Genomic DNA, 19,882 nt, shown 5'->3' on the forward strand with positions numbered 1-19,882 from the left:
TCAAGCACAGGGTTTCAGAGTCAGGCCACAGTAAAGTTAGTGCGTTTTAAAATGGAAATACATTACAAGTTTTTGTCTTCCCTACTTTCATAAAGGCTACTTGTTTATTTCTAAACAGCAGAACTACTCTTTTAAACAGTTTCCTCTTCCAGTGACCAGAGCTGCAGCACTGGAATCTATCATCATGAGAGACTGTGTAATATTGCAAGGAATTTAATTGCGTCGAATTAGAGCATTATCTGAAACATGACTATAAAACAAGACCATCATTTTTCTGCTCCTACACTGCACTGCAGAGATGAGAGTGCATCTCACCACACGTTTTCATCTCCACAGCCACAGGTGTCACTTGTTAAAAATGCAGTATTGTTAGTCCAGCTGTTCAGCTACTGTTGCAGAAGGAATACAAAAGAACAAACTGGAACCAGCAATAAGCTCTTTGCAGAAGAGTAACAGCACACTCTTTCTGAAGAAAGAGATTTTTCTTGTTGACAAAAATACCCCATTCAGGCACCATTCAGGGCTCTGCTGCACACCAGTACAAAGCAGTTCCCTTTTTAACATTTCCGTAGCACTTACGAAGTATAGGAGAAATCAGCTTACCCAAGTGTTCCAAGTAACACACCTTTTCCAATTTGTCAAATCAAATTCCAAAACAAGCAATGCCACGCTACTCAAACTTGTGATTTGAGCTGCATTAGCTTATCTGGAAATACCTAAGTATTTCCACTTAGTTGCCTTTATTAAAAATAGTATTTAAAATATCAATCAACATGGATTAGAAAACAATCATTTGTTATTTTATTCATGCTGCATGCAGACTAAGAACCAAACAGGCAGTATTATTCTCACCTTTACCTGCTCTATATGTCTTGGCTTGGTTCACTGGCATGGGCGTCATGGGAATAGGATACAAAGGCTGAAACAGAAGCAGGAGTTTAAGCTATGATATTCCTTTAAAAAGTATGTTCGTGCATGTGGCTGTTTGTTGGGGTGGGGGCCCTGCTCAGCTGCGCTATGTTTTACTCTGAGCCACTAAAATAATCATTAGCCTCTAATGATATTAGAAGCTACTTTTTCTCTAAACTTTATGGCCATAATTAGGTGACAAACATTACAGATTATCATGATAATCAGAACTCTCCGCTGTGCAAGTCTCCACTATGAAATGAGTTGCAACAGGACCTACCATATCCTAGCTTTCCAACTCTTCTCAGAGGCAACTCATACAAATGTAATGCTAGATGTTAAAATATTTACAAGTTCAGTTCTTCACCAATGGCATAGACACTACTAGAAAAAAAATCACTGTTGCTAAAACCATGCCAGTAACAGTCTAGCGCATCTATTTTAATGTTAGGAAAGATGCACAATGGCAGCTTGTAGATGCTTGTTGGCTCTTTTAGCATTTTATCACAAGATTCAAGGCTCACAGAAGTTTCTTTAGGAGGAATTCTTGTGACCTTTTGCAAGCTGATCACTAAATTACTTATTAAAACATTTTGGACATACCGGCTATTTTCTCAACACATTATGAGAGCAAAGTTAGCATGAGTTTTATCCTTTCCCCAACACCCCAAACCTTCCACCACACAGTTAGGATTGTTAGCCACAAATTTTTAATCACCAGCAACCATTTGGTCCATAAGGAAAGGAAGAAACACTCCAGACTTCAAATATGGCTTAGTGAACTTTGCCTAACCTGTGATATTTTCTTCTACCGCTGTGATTAAGTCTGAATGTACAAACAACCAAGACCATATGGTTTGCAGCAACCAGTCAAGTAATGCTAGTATTGCTACTTCAAGCAAAGTATTAAATCAGACAGCTTTATAGCAGAGTTAGATTTGAAATCCTAGTAATCTCTGCAACAACCGGAAATTAGTGGGACACAGCTGGAAGCTAAGGACAAAAAATGGTTGCTTAAAACTTAAAAGTAAGGCTATGCTTGGAGCACTGGGGAGGAATTCTGCACAGAGTCACAACAAATATGAGTAACAGCTGTTGGAATTTACAAGTGTTTGAGACTATTATACTATCTAGATTGAAAGACCACTGGGAAAAGCCGTTATTTACATAGCTAAAACTGAACAACAACGTAATTGTGCCCATATTTATGGCAGCGATACAAACACTACTGTACCACTGTCTTATCTTAGATCTCCTATGTCTCCCCAGTTGGCTGACAAACATCTGAAAAGTGTAAACGAATTACCATTACATGCTGCACCTTACCTGCACGCCTGGACTCACTGGAACTGGGTACATCATATTTGGTGCAAAACAAACAGGCTGAGTGTACACTGGAGTTGGCTGCTGATGACCCACCATGGAAGGGCTAGGTTGAGCTTGCGGACGAGGGGAGGTTGGTGTAGTAGAAGGCTTCGGCTACAAAGAGAGTTCAGCAATGCATATGCAAGATTAGCTTGACCATACTCGAAGGAAAAGCCTTTGAGTGGATCTTTATAAGCAGTATCAAATAACTTACTTGAGCAAAAGATCGAGGGTTGAACTCTTTTGCATTAGGATTAAGTGTTGATTTTCTAACTTGCCTAAACATGAAGAACAAGAAAAGATGTTCAGCATTATTCTTTTACAAGCATACCTGCAGAATGACTAAATAACTAAAAAATTGAGATATGAAATGCCTCATTTCCATCTGCAAGTCAGATTTTTGAGAACTCAAATATACATAAATACAAAAAGTCCTGTTTACTGACAGTATTCTTACTATACTCTTCAATAAAGTTTTCCTGGTGTTGGTGCTTCAGCTTACAAGAGACGGGAAAACATTTACATAAGCATTCAGACACCAATTAGGCATCGAAAGGACCAGAGTTCTACATGCAGTTCTACCACTGACTCACAGGATGACTTTCTGCACAGGCACATCAATTTTCTCGTAGTTATACAGAGAAAAAATAACTTACATTGACCATATCAACATTAAGACGTTACACATTCATAATAGCTTTTTTCTACACACAATTAAATGCTAATAACAGATTTGTTTATTCTAAAAGGCATAGTTACTCACTCAGAAGTGTCTTTCTTCTCCTCTTTATCCTCTTTATCTTGTTTATTTCCAGGCCCAGATGTCTGTACACCTTGTGAAGTTACCTCAGGCCCTCGCTTTTGCTCAGAATTATTACTTATTGATGGAGAAATACTTGGACTATTGGGTTTGCTACTGCCACCGTTAGAGTTAGTATTACTGCCAGTTTCTATGATAGATTCTTTAGGGGTTGAGTCTGTCTTTTCCTTAACTACATCTCTTGGTTTTTCACCTTCTCGTGTTTTATTTAGCAGCTGATCCACTGCATCTGAAGAGGAACTTGACTGTAACTGAAAAAAAAAAAAAAAAACAAAACCCGAAGTGTATATTCATTAAATTGGTACACAAAACTAGAAGACAATTTAATGCTATCACAGAGTAAGATACAGTCCCATAGGCCCTAATCACCTGGAAATGACCTTTTCAAACATACATTTCCATTTCTAGTAGGAAAAAAACATCTACAAGCACTGACTATGTTTTAAGCCTACACTGTGCAAGAAGCTGAATTATTCAGAGACTCGACTGACCTACACTTTGATTAGGAAGTGACAGGAAAGCTTAAGACAACCCCTTAGACTCAACCCCCCTCCATGTGATTTAAAAACAACTCTTGAAAAGCTGACCTGATTTAGTAAGCAATTATAACCTGGAAACGTGCAATGGATCAGCAGATATTGTCTTCAATTTTCCTCAGCAAACCTCTCCATTACACTTTGAAACCCTTCCATATGGAGCTCTCCCATATGGAGCATAAACGCATTAATTATTTGTACCTAACAACCACGCAGGTTTTGAGCAACATTTTCAGTATACAGTATTTAAGTCAAAATGTACATTTGTGCATTAGGCAATTGTACAAGCAACACTTAGCATTGAATTTTAGCATGAATTCTCATGAACATTTTTGTAAATCGAGCACAAGTTTTAAGGACCCATTTTCCATTAACACATGCAATGTATTCAGTTCATTAAAGTAATCTGGGTGCACACAAGAACTACAATACATTAAGAAAACATACAGGGAAACTTACCCTAAAGTCATTCTTAAATTTCTTTAAATCATCAATCTGTTTTCTATGTTCTGAAACAATTGGAGAGACACCTGCCAAATATAAGACCACAATTGTCCAAGCATTTCTAATTCAGGTTTTTATATTCAACCCCCACATCTATAAATTTGCAAAAACATAGCGTTTGCATATCTAGAAGTGAAATACAGCTACACCACTTCATCTGTGAGTTGGTATAATTCCATGAACAACTCGTATGAGCACACAAAAATACTCTGTGAAAACATGGCATTGCATAACTGCCACATCTATAGCTCTAACGCATCACACCAAGACAAAGGTCCTGAGGTACAGGGACTGCAGAACTCATATGCATACAAAGAGGCACACAATAAAACCCTCGAAACATAACATGCCAGTGTTTCAATAATATCAATTAAAGGTGAAACACTAAGGTGTCATCCCGAGTTTAAATAAAAAATAATAATAATTAAAAAAACACTTTGAGAAGAGGAAATAAATAAAATAAATAAATTCAAAGTCATCCACATAAGCATCTCTGTACTTCAGGTCAATGAAATGAGTCCATGAGTCCAACACTTAAAATTGCAGCTCTATCGCTTCAGAACTGCATGCTCAAATGTTCCTTACAAATTATCAAACAGATTGCCTCCAAGTCTTCCTTTAAATATTAACTAAACTAGTCAATACAGCAGGTTTAGCACTTGGAATCCTATGTTACTCAAGTACTTACAGAAGCTTTTGATACAAACCTTTGCTTTCAGGTTTAGGAAAACTAGGAGAAGTCTCACTTGGTTTTATATTCTCCTTGTTTCCAGTTGCAGAATTTTGCCTCTGGTCCTGAAGCCTAGTATCTTTAGCTGGAAAAGAAATTGCCAAAGTTATTCTCTTATACACAACTCACACTGATTAAAAAGAGATGACAAGATAGAACAGAAGAGAGATTTAACCATGTTTAGCTTACATAAGAAAATGCCTGTTACACTTTTTCTGCTACCAAGTTAGGGCCTGGAGGCTTATCCTCCCCCCTTCCCCATCCTACTGTTATTAAGCCCAATGAGAATGTCCCAATCGAACACATCCCTCACCACCACACAGATCCTTAACTAGGCTGACAAGAAAATGTAAAACGAAAGCAAATTATTTTCCATAGTCCAAGCTCTCTGAGATTTGAGAGTCAGTCAAGACCTTTACGACTATGCTCTTAAATTTCTTTTTTCTCCTTTCATGAGACTTAAAATATTCCTTGAAAGCAGTGGTCTATGTTTCTTTAAATGAGAAAACAGCCAAGAACTCAGTCTGAAAAAAGTCCTCAATTAGGTCAAACACCTATACATCCACACTTCTCAAAAAGCAGAAGAAATTAAGCATACAGACTTACTAAAAAGCCTCAATCTTATTTTAAAGCAATCATCATAACAGAATAGGAATTCACTACATAGTAAAATTAAATGTATCAAGTCAGAACTTTTCCCAGCATTTAGAAAGCAGCTTTGCTCCTGTACAGACATATTTATTTTCAGAGATCAGGCAAGGGTTGCATTTGCCAGCTAGTGAGGGTTACTCACCTTCGCTGGAAGGGGTAACTGCTCTGTTGGAAGCAGGGCTGGCAGGTGTAGGAGAGGCAGCTGGAACAGGCATGGCAACAGATTCAGTGGGAATAGTACCAGGTTGAGGAGAAGGCAGAGCTGGTCCTGTGGGAGTGCTGCTTTGCCTTGGAGACCTAGGCCTGTGTGTTTTAGGGGATAATCTTGGAACTAGAAACAAACAGGAAAAAACAGTTATGGGATAAGTTTCCTCATCTGCTCAGAAGTTTGCTTATTTTAAAAACGAATAGGAACATGCTTTAAAATACTCAGTGGAACATTATATAGTGACTGAAAACCTCTTTACCTTTCAGGTACATCATCTAACTCTTTACAGTACAGCATTTCAGATAAGTGGTGCTATTTTCCTGCAGACTGTCCCCTAACATACCTCTCTGACTTACAGTCCCACCATGAAACTGCAGTATGGTCCCTGGCCCCCCAGCATACAACAGCTCACATTAACACAGTTTCAGGCAGAACAGAAAAGGTGGTCATTATCTCCATATAAACAGATGTAAAACATTTTTTTTTAAAGGCTGAAAAAAAATCATCCATTTTACAACATCCTCCTTTGGAGGTTTGTCAGCTGGAAAAAAAAAAAACCAGCATATCCTACTGAAGGAAGATTATTTGATGTCCACTTCTGCCCCTGTGTTAAAGCAGCAAGGGAAGTTGTATGTCCTTTACAAGCTAAGCTGTACCTCCTGCTTCCTACTCACGCCGCTGTGGCTAGTTAGTTGCCTTACATCATACATCAACTTCAAGTGAGCAAGAAGAAAGAGAGGTAAGTTGTTTAACAGCCCTGTTTGCATGCCAGTGATAAATAAAGTGCAGGGCAGGGAGGGGAGATGAGTCAGAGAGAATGCCAGAACAGAAGAGTTTAAATCTTTTCTGCAAGGCAACAAGATCTATGGGGCTGTCTACGCATTGGAACACAATTCATACCTGTTTTCTGAAAATGCATTCCCACCACTCTTCTCTAAATCCTAACACCGCTAAAATGTATCAGACTCCAAGCTGTTGCCCATTTGTGCTCTGACTCAAGAAAGCACCCAGCAGCTGACAACTGACTAGAACACGGTCCCAATCACAAAAGCTCAAAACCAGGGCTGGTATCATGACTGAGCTTTAAATATACAGTCAAACGTTACAAAAATAACTGATTCAGAAAAGACAACGCTGACTACATCTAATACTACAGTACTTATGACAAACACAGAACAACCACTTAGAACCTTCATCATTTTTAAAGGAAGTACATCCAACTTCACTTATCATTTCATCTTTTTCTTGTGATGCCAACCTTCCTCTAAACAAGCACCTCATTCATTTGTAAACCATAAAAATCCAGTTACATTGCCACTAATCAACTTCAGTGATGCAGTGGAAAATAACTTTCTTGTCTCCTTCAGTGACTTTCCTGAAGATTATTTCTTTCAACAACTCATTCCTACATTCTTCCTTCCTTTCACGCACCAACTGACTTATCCTCTCTGCAATTCAGACCATATTGCACTTTAAGGACTGACTCACCAGCTGTTTTACTAAGCTACCTGGTAACATCCTTTTCCCACTTCATCTAAGCAAGCTAAGTTAGCAGACCAGTGTATTCGGAGCCTGAATTGTCTAGGAACACAATATTCTGCTTAGCATTAACACTCTAAAGTATCCCTGGCAAGCCATCTGCAATAAGCCAAGCTTTACCTACCCCCACTGACAACTGATGACCACGTCCCACCTGAAGGGCTGCCTCGTGCCACTGCAGTAGTAGATGCTTCCCCTGGTGCATTATGAGATACAAATTCTAAGCCACTTGAAATTGTACCCCTACCAGTAGAGACTCTGTGACCTCGAGGGTGCCGTTGTGCCTTAGGAGACATCCGTGGAGGCCCTGAGAAAAAGAAAACAACCCCACACAATAAGTACGTAACATCCGTCACAAAGCATACCCAAACATGCTATCTGTTTTTAAAATTGGCTTTCATCTGGTAATTCTCAATAATGCAGTAATACAGTCAAGCAAATTACAGACATTGACTAGAACCAGGGATCTGTGAGACTAAAAAGGCCACGCCATCGGTCCAGCCAGACTACCAGCATACTCTTCACCTTGCTACGTGAGCTCATGTTCATTGCTATTTAGAAGCTTTATCAGAATTGAAACAGCGTGGATTTAAAGAAGTTGAATCCAAATATCCAACACTGCTTACTGCAGGACAAGTCAAAAAGTTAGTGGCCCAGCTCCCTCTAGATAAGCACGCTTCTGGGCTATCAAATGTTTTCAAGAAAAAAAGGATTGCATCACTTTTTTAGGTGGTCAGTGATACCAAACGATTATTTTCAGGGTAGTCACCACTGGCTGACCAATTCTCTCGGGGAATTTCAGCACAGCATTCTGCACAGAGGCTAAATTGCCTGCAGCAGGTCACAATTCATTAACAAGTCAGCAAAATTACAACTAAACAAGTTATTGTTATCCCAAGGTTCCAGTCATGCATGTTTAACATCAGAAGCTGAAGCTGGAAGTGAACAGTAATTCTGAACAGTTTATACAGCTGCCACAGAATAGTTACGCTCAAATCCAGGCAGCAATACAGTTTCTACATCCTAACAAACATTTTCTTTACAACAAAATCAGACTCAAATGCTGATATCTCAAAAGGAAAAACTGTGTATGAGCATAGAACAACCTAGCTGATTGCAGTTCATTTTTAATGTAGGTCAGTAACAGACAGAAGTTCAGGTAGTGGCTTTCTGGTTTCACATAAGGTTCAAAAATATCCAGTACCTCTTCCGGTTATATAAATCTTTAAATGTCAGCCTCTATTTTAACCATAAATCTAAAGCACACTTCAATCCGAATTGCATACAGGCAAGTATTTTAAAGAATACACACTGTCCAGCAATCCTCTTCTTGTGCTAGAAGTTAAACGTTGCAGCAAGCAGTTCACTGCATGCCTGACAAATCAATCACAAGTGCAAATGCAGTCATTTTTTTAGCATGTGGATTCTTAGGATCTTAAATTTTAAAAATCTCACATTGATAAATTTAATTGACAGTAGGACACCGTACAGACATGTCTACTATTAGCCATGGGCCATCTCGACCATTTATCAGGCAAGCTGCAGAACAGCGTTACTGACTCGATCAGCAGGATGACCGGGCTCTCTCCTGGCTCCAGCAGAGCCTGCTACAGCAGAGAGCGTGCACATTTCCAGTGAGCTTAGGATAATCAGTTTACATTTTTCCAGGATTGCTAGACTGTGCTGTGCGGGCTAGTTTTTGAGTGCACTTAAAACAAAAATATGTTACTGAACCTTCAGAGTACATATTAATTTAGTTGAGATATTTCTGCATGCAATTGTCCAAGACTCATGAGTCAAACTTCCTCTGCATATTACTGACTACCAGGGAGCTAACTTAGTGCTCTGCCTCAATGCAAATGGAGACTTAAAGCTTTCTACAGATTCACCTTCAAAGTAGCTTATCCTATCCCATACCACAGTGCACTTCTTTAAATACAGCTTTTTTTTTTTTGCCTTTTTGTTTAACAGAAGTTAATTGGAGAATTTTAGTTAGATTTGAGACTGCTTTTTTGTGAAACATCTGTATTAACGTTTTTTTTTTTTGAGATTTTATATAAATTTATATTCCTAAAAATGCCCTCCAAAATTAATAGGTCCTGCGTGTTGCTGTTGGTTAAGTTAAGACACTGAGCAGCGTTTACAAAGCTGAGTTTATTTCATACCAATTTGGGAAATTTCACAGCTTTATTTTGTTTTTGTAAAGTTCTTCAAATAAAAAGGTTAATAGAAATAGTCTGATAAACTAAAGTTAAACACAAATTATAGGTTAAGTAATGAAGAGGAAAAACAATTTTGTAATTAAACTCACAAAGGAGTTAAACAAAGACAAACAAAAACATGAACAAATTGTGGTATTGTACCTTCTGAAGACATGCGTTTAGGCATAGTAGAGACAGGAGCTGGAGAACCATGAGCAGAGGGGTGAGACGGGGGCCTGGAGGGCCGCGAGGGGGGCCTGGAGGGCGGCCGTGTAGGGGTGGCTGCCCGAGGTGGAAGAGAGTTGGGACCTGACTGGTAGCGAGAAGGTGGGCGAGAGGAAGGAGATGGGCAAGGCGATGGCCAGGGAACACCTGACAGAACAAATGATATGAAGGAAAGTATAAAAACTAAAGAAAAATTATGGGGAAAAAGGTCAACAGAAAAAAAAAAGTAAAATATGACAAAATGATTTTTCATGTTTAACCCTTTGGGGATAGATTAGTTTATTTCTGCAACCAATAAAAAGTCTCTTTCAAGTTATTTCCTCCGCTTCAAGTCAAATTTAATATCTGAATGTCATAAACTCCCCAAAGGGTTAATTAGGATCTACAAATACTACTAAGGAATAGACAGTAAAGTTTGATCTGTTAGCCTGTCATATATATGTTCTACAGTACGCATCAGTCTTGACAAGGTCCTTAAACAGCTACCAGAGGTTCTCAAACAGTGGTTCACATATAGTATTGAACGCACAAACTACTACTTTCAAACCAAATGATGAGCAGTATCAATTCTAGGAACTGTATCTTTACAAAAAACAGCGGTGTTCAGTGTCTGAATCTTGACATTTATGCTTTTATCTGTTATCTGCAGTATTAATGTAGTATTCTAATCTAGGGTATAGGGTTCATTGTTTTCAAAATAAATTTAATTCACAAGCCATTTTGAGTATGCTAAGTATATGATGTTGATTCGGCAAAGTAATAGGATGGCACAAACCACAAATACTACAAACGAATTTCGATGTTTAGCATTGTTTGGGCAAGACTCAGTTTTATGTCCTTTATACAGCTGGCTGTATGTAAGAAGAAAGCTTCACTTACCTTTAAATATTTCTCAGACCTCCCCTCCAGATAGAGGCACTTGAGTATTTTTATTATTTATTTATTTTAAATCACAGCAATCTCGTATAATAGTATTATTCACCTATACAAATAATGCCTCCAGGATGGGCTACTGCTAAAATCCTTCTCTCAAAGAATGGTATTTGGTTATGAACCTTCTGCTATACAGTGCGTAGCGATGCCTGTTTACATCACCCACGTGTACAGCAGAAAACACTCAAATAGCTATCTGAAGAGGAGACTCAATTACTTTTCCTGTAATAACTTCTCTTACTTTCCCATCAATGATTACTCCACCCACGTTGTGGTGAAGTCAGCAAGTTGCTTTACTCTTTTTGATAGGACGCTGAATTGATCCATGCTCCAGGAAGGAAGATTGACACTTCCTCCAGTACAGCTGCCACCTCCCTTTCACTAGATGTCAGTATTGCTATTCCTCGACAGAGCTCAGCAGTAGTAAAAAAAAAAAAAAATACATAAAGCAATTTTTCATCTTTAAAACTGCAGACTGCACCATCATCCGAGACAAAGGTAGAAACCAAGTGACATTTCTGCTCTGCAAAGCTACGCACAGTGCAGTCAAATTAATGTTTTGTTGTCACTGAGTTAAACCCAAATGAAACTCACCAGCTCTGTGTTAAATGATGCATGCTAGCCCAGCTTATGAAATAAACATCCTAAAACCACATCATATGCAGTTTCAACATAATTAAATAAATGACTGCATTTTATAAGGCACATTCATTTAGACTTCAGATACTTGCCTCCGTTAACCACTCTTTGATCTGCTCCAGAGTTAGGACTGAAATCTGAAGTATGGGATCCAGACCGTGAAATTGGTGGGCCTGATCCAGACTGGCCCATCCTTGGTGAGTTTTGTCTTCCACTTCCCCAAGACAAGACATCTCTGTTTCTCTGTCCAGGTGGGACATATTTATTTTCCCTGAAACAGAGCAAATTTGTATCAGCGTTGAGGAAGAACTAGAAGATAACGAAAAGTACCTGTTCAAGGGTTCTATTGATACTTCGTCTTTCTTAAATCAAGCTCGAGGAAAATTTAATTTATAATCAGATGTTGACCTAATGATCACCTCATGAATTTACCCTTTGATACTTACCATACGTTCCACTTCCTATGAGCCCACAGACAGTGAATGATTTAGTACTAACGCCCAAAACTCTCCGTGACATGCTGAAACCACTGCCTTTTCCTGTAATTTGGTATGAATTCACCACAGTGAAATATCAGAATGGAGGAGTCTGTTTCATTACAGATAATACAGGGCCAGGCAGAGGTGTGCAAGTCAGCATGAGTGCCAAAAACAGCACGCAATTGTTTACACAAGATTCCTAACCTAATCAGCCCTGCTGAAAAAGCACATTTTCAATGAGTAAATTGCTACTTCACCAAAATATGTACATCATTTAAATAAAAATACTATTCATAGTGTATGCCAGTACCTAGTGTTCACACTATGCCCTTCTCGTTCATTAGCATTTCTCTGAACAGCAGTATATTTTTCTTCTTCTGTTCTTTCATCATTTTCCAAGGCAACCCGAGCTTTGTATTGGGCACTTGATTCAATTTCCTCTGCTAATTGAGTTGCTCTGGCTTCTCGTTTTAAAAACTCTTCTGAATTATCTCTTTCTAATGGCACCCTAAAAGACAATGGAAAGGAAAAGAACCTCAGAAATGCATTCAAAAGTACAAAGAATCTACAAAATTACAATGTTAATTCTAACCAAGTGATGTTTAAATAAATAAATAAATAAAACACAAACTGCTTTTAAGCCAGGAGATTGCTGTGTTTTTTTAGTGTAAGTGTGACAAAATTCCTGGACTGGTCTGACATTACGTGCAAATTGTGTTATTTACCTGCCTAGAGAGCTATAGTCAGGGTGAAGAGTTTTTCAGTACGACTTGTGGATTCCTCAGTCCCTAAAGCTATGCAAAGGCTCCAACTTTTAACACGGTCGAGTACATTAGCAATAAAAAGCCCTAGTCTATTGTTTAGATAGGAAGTGAATGCAAGAGACCAAATTTGAATTTCTTTAGCCATTTACACATTCACAATAGACATAAGAGTCCCCAGTCCTACTGAAATTAAGAGTTACAAACTTAATCCTTTGATAATTACAGCCGCAGAATCTCGGTTCTTCCTGTTATGAATAACTGCAGAAGAGATGCAATACATCAGAGCATGGGACCAGAAACCCATGACTCATTTGCCGTGTCCTAGAACCTCAAAACCATTCATTCCATGTGTTATGCTATTAGGTAATACCATATTGCAAGACGCATATGTAGCTCTCTTGGGAAAACTATCAAGTAAGAACTCAATACATGAGCAATGAAATACTAAAATAACTAAGTACAGAAGGGCATCATAGCTGGCAGTTCCTTCTGTCCATCTGTGGGTTTGCTTGTTTGGTTTTTGTGTGGTTTTTTTTTTGGTTGGTTGATTGGTTTTGTTTTTGTTTTTTTACCTGTTCTAATTTTTGTTCAAGCATCAGGTTTTACAAAACTATTATGCTCTTTGCCTTTGACTCAAATTTTGAGTTCTAGAAGTTGTTTCATCTGACCTTACTTTAGAATAAGCTATATAGGGAACACGGCTGAGGCTTTGACAATGTAATACTTGGTATTAGATAATCACTGCTGCGCATATTTTGAATAATACAAAAAAAGAACAAAGGAAGTAATTGGAGGTACAGACCAAGTGTGAAAACATATGCAAGATTACTCAAGTGTTGGAGGCGGAACTAGGAAAACAAGTGGGTTTGCCAGTTCCAAGCCGGCACTCAGCTACTGTACCACAAGTTTTCCCCCCCAAACACACGCTTTTGGCCAGGTGGGACACCTACTGGCATTATCAATGGTAACTGTAAGAGTATGAAATAAAATCCTTGCCCTTCAGCATGAAGCTTTGGCTGACAAACAAGAGATTCATGAACATAGTGCATACAAACCTGGACAAGAAAGGAGAAACCCAACACATGTTCTTTCATTTAAAGTGACGTTTTTAAGACTGTTAAAAGGAGGGGACGTATGTGGTGGCATTATAGGTAACTTAAACATAAGAACAATTTCACCTTTTATAAAATGTGATTTTCTAAAATGCAATTAAAGATGAAGCAAAGGGGATAGGCAAGATGGCATTGTTTCAAACCCTGGTAATGAGAGAAGCCCATACAGCAGCTGATCAGCACGGAATTTCTCTCTAGTGATTTAAAGCCACCTTCACGGTTTTGATCTGTTTCCATCAATAACCATAAAATGGATGGAAGACTAAAGTTCAAAAGTATAAAGAGCACTTTAGCATACTTCACCACTCTAACAATAGCTTCCCTAGGATTCAGATATAAGCCAATTAAGACTTTATCATCATATTATAGATCTACTTTAACAAAATAGTAAAAATCGAATTGTTGAACAGGAGACTTGTAGACAAGTACTCCAATTCTACAGCGCATAAAAATCACTGCAATTCCTGGACATTCAAAACCAGTTTATTATTTTTTGGGGAAAAAAAAAGGACAAACATTAAAAACGTTTCATGATGGTTGTTCAACATCTGCAACTGGTTTGTTTTGCAGTTGCAGTTAACACGACAGCTGCAGACTAAGGGCAGTGTGGATCCATTCCCAAAGTAACTGCAGCAGACTGTACACTTCTTCTAGATTCAGGTTATTATATTGTAACTAAAACCACAGTTTATATGCTTCCTAAACAAGTTACCACAGCTCACAAGCCTCCTTAAAGTATCAAGTATTCAAGATTCCAGTATCTACATGATCAATTGTCACAATCAAATTAGGATTTAGTCAAATTGCCCTGCTGGGTTAAACACAAACTATGGGAATAGCAGCTACACAAAGACAGATCATAGTTTCACAGTTTTGGTATTTTCAACCCTATTTGTAAAAGTTTTTTGTAAGAAATAAGCATAATTGCATGCCTAAATTCAGAAAATGTTGCAATGGGAATGAGCTGTGCCCATTTAAGGGAATATATACCGATTAATACATCTAACTATTCACAGAAATCTGGCAAGGTTTCTTAAGCACTATTCATTCATTACTTTTTCAGTTATTTGATTCCACAACCTTAGAAAGCATGTGAAATTATCTTGAGAATACAAGTTTTGTCAGACCAGGGAGAACATTAAATAAAAGTCTAATAACAAAATATTTTGAAACTTACGTATAAGAAGATAAACTGCTGTCATAAGTTGATATTACACCATAATTTTCTTCATTGTAACGAAACATGTCATTGGGATCCCATCCATTAGACTAAAAGAAAATGATGTTTGTTTTTCAAAATGACACTGGAAATACATTCCCTTCAAACTAAGGGCTGATGGCAGAAGTCAAACCTTTTGCCCATTTTCCTGGGCTCGCGTATTCACTGTCTGAATAACGAAGTTACTAAAGCCACAATTTATTTCAGGGATCTTTGTTCATCAGATGCACGTATGTTAGGCTAAAAAGTCAGGTTGCTTTTTTGCCTTTTTTTTTTTTTCTTTCTTTTGTCATTGGTTGACTTCTAGTAATCTGTACTAGAAGATCAGTGGCTAAGAAGTAATACACACACGAATGCCTTTCCAGAAAGCACAACCTGACAGTTCTGAACAGTAGAACTGTCCCTCATTGTAGCAAGTGCTAAAACTATTCAAAAAGCACTATTAATGCAATTAGCTGAGATACACACCACAGGCAGAAGAGCCCTGTTGATCAGGGCAACTTCCCCCACTTCATGAAGTACGCTATTACGGCACTCAAGAATTTAACCTTCACAAATGCTAAATGTTTTGAACGTTTCATAAAAGCACTGACAGTATTCAGTATTCTAATAAATCTCAGCTGTACAGTACGTACAGTGGAATTGACAGGGTAACTGTTCTACCCAGACGAAGTTAATAACCTCACAGTAACATGACTGGATTCTCTTCTTTAACATACTGCAGTCTGAATACCTTACTAAAAAATGCACGGTTGAGTAAAAGCTGACTGCTATGATATATAAAGAAGCTTCATTTGAGAATATACTCCTCATTTAACAATTCATAATCTACTAAGATTGTATCTGTGCTTATTAAGTCACGGGTCAGACTTCCATCAATTTCCTTCATGTTAGCCCCGAGACAGTTAGCTAAGCACAATTTCACCATAACTTACAAATGCAACGACAGTCAGACAGGAATGCTCTGATTAAACATAAGTCACTTCAGTGCATTGCTGAATTTGGAGTCCTTAATAAAAGCTCCTTTTTCAGCCAGTCCTTGAGTCAAACATGTCCCTTACCACAGCAGCTGCCATTTGTCAATATTTGCCCAAAGTGGCATTTGAAATCCAGCTATTCTTATTCAAATTGTAAGAAAGTACTGTGGCAGCTGCTAGCAAAGACTGAACGTACCCCTGTGTAGGCCAGCATTTTTAGCCACAAGCTCATTATTAGATTAAAATTAAGGAATGTTGCAATGCATGTCCAGAGAACTAGCTTGCTTTCTAGAGGCTGTCATAACTGATAAAAAAGCAGTACTTACAACATCCGTCTCTAATGCCTCAAGCTCCTCAGTAGCGCTGCTTTCTCCTCCATCCCATGGTTCAAGATCCTTTTCTTTGTGCTCACCATTTACTTTAGCACTGATGGCTGAATCAGTAAAAGCATCTACAAGGGAGCGGGGAGGGATGGGGGTGAAATCGAGTTGGTTAAGCAGAGGAAGACACTGTATGCACTAGTATTTTGAGGAACGACCAAATACGACTGATTCACAAGCACATTAACATTGTTCACCTTCACTTGTAGTTGCTGTACTCCATGGACTACATTAGAGAGCTATCTACTTCATACTTAGAGTAACTAGGAAGTGCAGACAGACTTCAAACACATCTGTTTACAGGGTGCATTTTTTTGCAACTTCAAATATGAGACAAAGCATCAAAGAACAGCAGGAATTACTTGCAGTTATTTCAAAATCTTTTACACAAACTACGTGTATGTTTTTTGCTAAAACAGGACTACCCAAGGATCCCCATACCTACAGAAAACGCAAGACTTGTACAATATGCTTTTCAAAAAAGCCTCCACAACCACACAGTAACATGTTATGCAAATAACAAAAAGCTTGAATGCATCCAATCCCATTCTCCAAATAAGCAGAGTACAAGCTTCCCTTTGAATACCTGAGCTTCTTCTGTTTCCACAATTCCTCAACATACCAGCATGCATGCACACACTTTTACTCCCTTTGCAGTAGATCTCAATTATCCATTAGCTTGCTACACCCATTCAATGTGACATAACAGAGAAGTAAGAATAAAAAGATCCTGAGCTTTTATTTTTTATTTGTTCGTGTTTCATTCAAACCAGACTAGGAAAATGGCTGAAGGAATAATACTAAAAAACTGAAGTACTGTTAAAAAAAAAAAAATGTACAAAGCCATTCATCAAAGAAGCCAAGTTTGTGTATTTTATAAGCCACTAAATCGCAGAGCTGCCTGCAAATTCTTAAATTTCTTAAACAGAAATATTTTTTTTTAATTAAATTTTTAAAAATAAAATAAGCAAGCTTTTTAGAGTGCGTTTTGTCCTGAATTTCTCATTATCTTTCTCATCATCATCTCAACATCTACAAAAAGAAACAAGGAGCAAACATTTCTGATCTTTAAAAAAGATGAGGTCAAACCACCAGACAGTGCTAGATATGAAAGAGCATGGCTTAAATTAACTTTTGGCAAGATCTGAAATCTCACTAAGAGAAATGAATTTTAAAGCCATCATGAAAAAATTCACAACATGCGAAGCAATTTGTTGGTCATCAATGTTACAGATTTTAAACAATCATTGATGATTTCTTTTTAGTTGACCGTCAACATGGCACATTATTCCTGTTTTCCCCAATTTCACAGTTAAAATATGCACATATATTGGCAGGATCTATCAAAACTGTGCTTAGTCTGTCTAGCAATGTACAGAGCTATCTCATGAAATGCTCGCTCAACTCATACATGGAGACCAAAGGAACTATGGATAAGCAATTAAGCATTGTTAATAAGCGTATATGAGACAAAACATTACAGAAGATGGATGAAAAGAAAGAAGTTTATTAGCTAAACATTCATGTCAAATACAAAGGAATCAGTAAACTAAGAAAAAGCCAAATGAAAGAAGGCCACCTAATGAGGCAAACCACTGTTAGGGCTCGTGTGAAATTGCAAAAACCTGCATCAATCACTGGGTGAGCCATCATTGAAGCTGCGCTACTACCTACACGGTTGAAGGTTAACACTTCAAGTGAGATTATTTTAGCTTCTCACTAAGCCTGATGCCTTCAGCAGGCACATTCGAGGATTATTTGTAAACTGTTCTGCAACAGAGCCATTATACCATTGTGCTAACTATTAGTGCTGATGCAATATTTCAATCGTTGCATTTTCAACTGCTCAGAATAGGTAAAAAAAATCAAGGGTGAGAACAGAAGTCATCGACTAACTGCAAGGTATTCTAAATGATTCCGTGAAGTTACGCATGCATGTTTTATAGTGCCATAAATGTGCGAGCAAAGATAGTAAGTTTCCATTATATATTATGGTAACAGAAGCATTATGAAAAGGCAAGATGCAGAGACAGAGTGACTGCCAAAAAAGTTACCTGTTTCTGAAGGAACTACAAACAGATATGGAGAGAGAAAAAATTGGAAGACATCAGATATAAATACAGGTGGATTTTTTTCACATTATATGGCTGAATTCAGGCAATGCTAAACTCTTTCAGGCCTTCTAGCAGACATATGCACACTGGTAATACATCTCCCACCTTGCAAAGATCATTTCCATAATAAAACTTCAGCAACATTCCCACTGCTCACAACCCCTTGTGTTTCCCTGCCGTGCTACACTACAAACCCTCCAAACAGCCTCCAGATCTCTAAGGTATATCAGTTGGAAAGAAAACCTCTCTCAGTTTCCCTTCATACAAACAGATGTTAAAATATGCTGTAAAAACAGTGTATATGCTTAAATGTGAACCGAAACTACCTAACAAAGTGCTAAGTCCACAGTTAGGGAGTAACGAGAGCATGTTCAAAAGGAAAGCGAAAGTAAGGAGCTTCTATGTGAAACTGTTTACCTTAACAATCCCCTGTAGCTACCACAGCCCCGATCTAGACAGGCCAGTGCTGTTCCTGTGCCCAATCCCATTAATTTGGTGTTTCATGCTTGATCCCCTCAGATCAGGTATTTGACACCAAATGCAAGTTGGAGGTTGCCCAAGTCACTTAAGTAACGAAATTTACTTCACTGGGGGCACAGGGAAGTCTTCTCCGATGAGACTGGATAAACATGAGGTATGAGGATGGACGACAGCACCTGATGGAGGTCATCTGCTGTATTTTAGAAGGGTGTTTCCTTCATTTCTTTTACATAACTTCAGACAAAAAAACCTCCATATGCAATGACAACATTTAGGATACTCAAAATAAAATACTAGCTTAATAAGCTTCACATATTCAACCCACCAATTTTCCTATTTAAAAAGCCACATTAAAAAAACTCAGCAGAGCGCTGTCAAAAATTACGATACAGATGAAGTGGGGGGACAAGTCAGAACAGAAACTCCCCTATCTAGTGAAGGTTACAGGTCTGAGTAAGACCTGTAGAGCCCATGCTAAGTTTCCCAGCAGAATGCAGCATGTCACTGGGCACAGGAAGCTTCTCTGCTCTTCTTTCTTTTTCATTTTAAGTCACAAGTGAGACTGCGACATCGGCTTAAGCTCTACAACCCAAAAACGTCTAGAGTTAGGAAAAATTCAAGCTACAAAGGCAGACTTCTAGTCACACAACACAGTCTAATGAGCATCCAGACAAAGTGTAAGTGTAGCAGAAAGGTACCTCAAGGCACAGGTCGCTGTTTTCCTGGAACAAACAGCCAGCCAGACACACAGGAACACCAAGATTATAAACATGACAAGTCAAACAAGACATTAACAAAGCTGATGAGCAACAAAATTGAGAACACACAAAAATTCTTCCTATCAGTGCTTCCAAAACAAAAACACTGCTTTTAAGATTGTTAAGAAAGTAGAGACTGAAACAAACTGCTGCTACAGGCACCAACTGGCAGAGCACTAGCAGACAAGACACTGACTGCACAGGCTCGCCCTCCCTCTTCCTTATCAGGTGCCTCTTATCTCTGAACTGCTGAAGGAGCAATCCACGTGACACCTTGGGATGGCCAAATTTTTACTCAATTCCTTTTATACACGGTAAAACTCAAATCAAAGGTCAAGT

General features: G+C 38.3%; 1 protein-coding gene across 9 annotated transcripts in view; it reads right to left on the bottom strand.

Moving 5' to 3' along the window:
• ATXN2 (ataxin 2) overlaps nucleotides 1-19,882 on the bottom strand; it is a 51,057-nt gene that overhangs the window by 18,082 nt on the left and 13,093 nt on the right. For 2 of the 9 annotated variants that reach the window (XM_084297228.1, XM_084297229.1), the window contains exons 6-19: nucleotides 18,246-18,260; nucleotides 16,138-16,262; nucleotides 14,793-14,884; nucleotides 12,050-12,247; nucleotides 11,353-11,531; nucleotides 9,626-9,835; nucleotides 7,387-7,569; nucleotides 5,658-5,846; nucleotides 4,842-4,949; nucleotides 4,090-4,160; nucleotides 3,038-3,345; nucleotides 2,489-2,552; nucleotides 2,236-2,388; nucleotides 853-919 (exon numbers count right to left, since the gene is read on the bottom strand). In XM_084297228.1, the coding sequence (XP_084153354.1) occupies nucleotides 853-919; nucleotides 2,236-2,388; nucleotides 2,489-2,552; nucleotides 3,038-3,345; nucleotides 4,090-4,160; nucleotides 4,842-4,949; nucleotides 5,658-5,846; nucleotides 7,387-7,569; nucleotides 9,626-9,835; nucleotides 11,353-11,531; nucleotides 12,050-12,247; nucleotides 14,793-14,884; nucleotides 16,138-16,262; nucleotides 18,246-18,260 (1,962 nt within the window). The remainder of the gene's footprint in view (nucleotides 1-852; nucleotides 920-2,235; nucleotides 2,389-2,488; nucleotides 2,553-3,037; nucleotides 3,346-4,089; nucleotides 4,161-4,841; nucleotides 4,950-5,657; nucleotides 5,847-7,386; nucleotides 7,570-9,625; nucleotides 9,836-11,352; nucleotides 11,532-12,049; nucleotides 12,248-14,792; nucleotides 14,885-16,137; nucleotides 16,263-18,245; nucleotides 18,261-19,882) is intronic. The other 7 variants (XM_084297230.1, XM_084297236.1, XM_084297232.1 and 4 more) reach the window with 5 other exon arrangements.

The sequence above is a fragment of the Netta rufina genome, assembly GCF_964035555.1.
Source record: "Netta rufina genome assembly, chromosome: 17".
NCBI classification, from domain to species: Eukaryota; Metazoa; Chordata; class Aves; order Anseriformes; family Anatidae; genus Netta; species Netta rufina.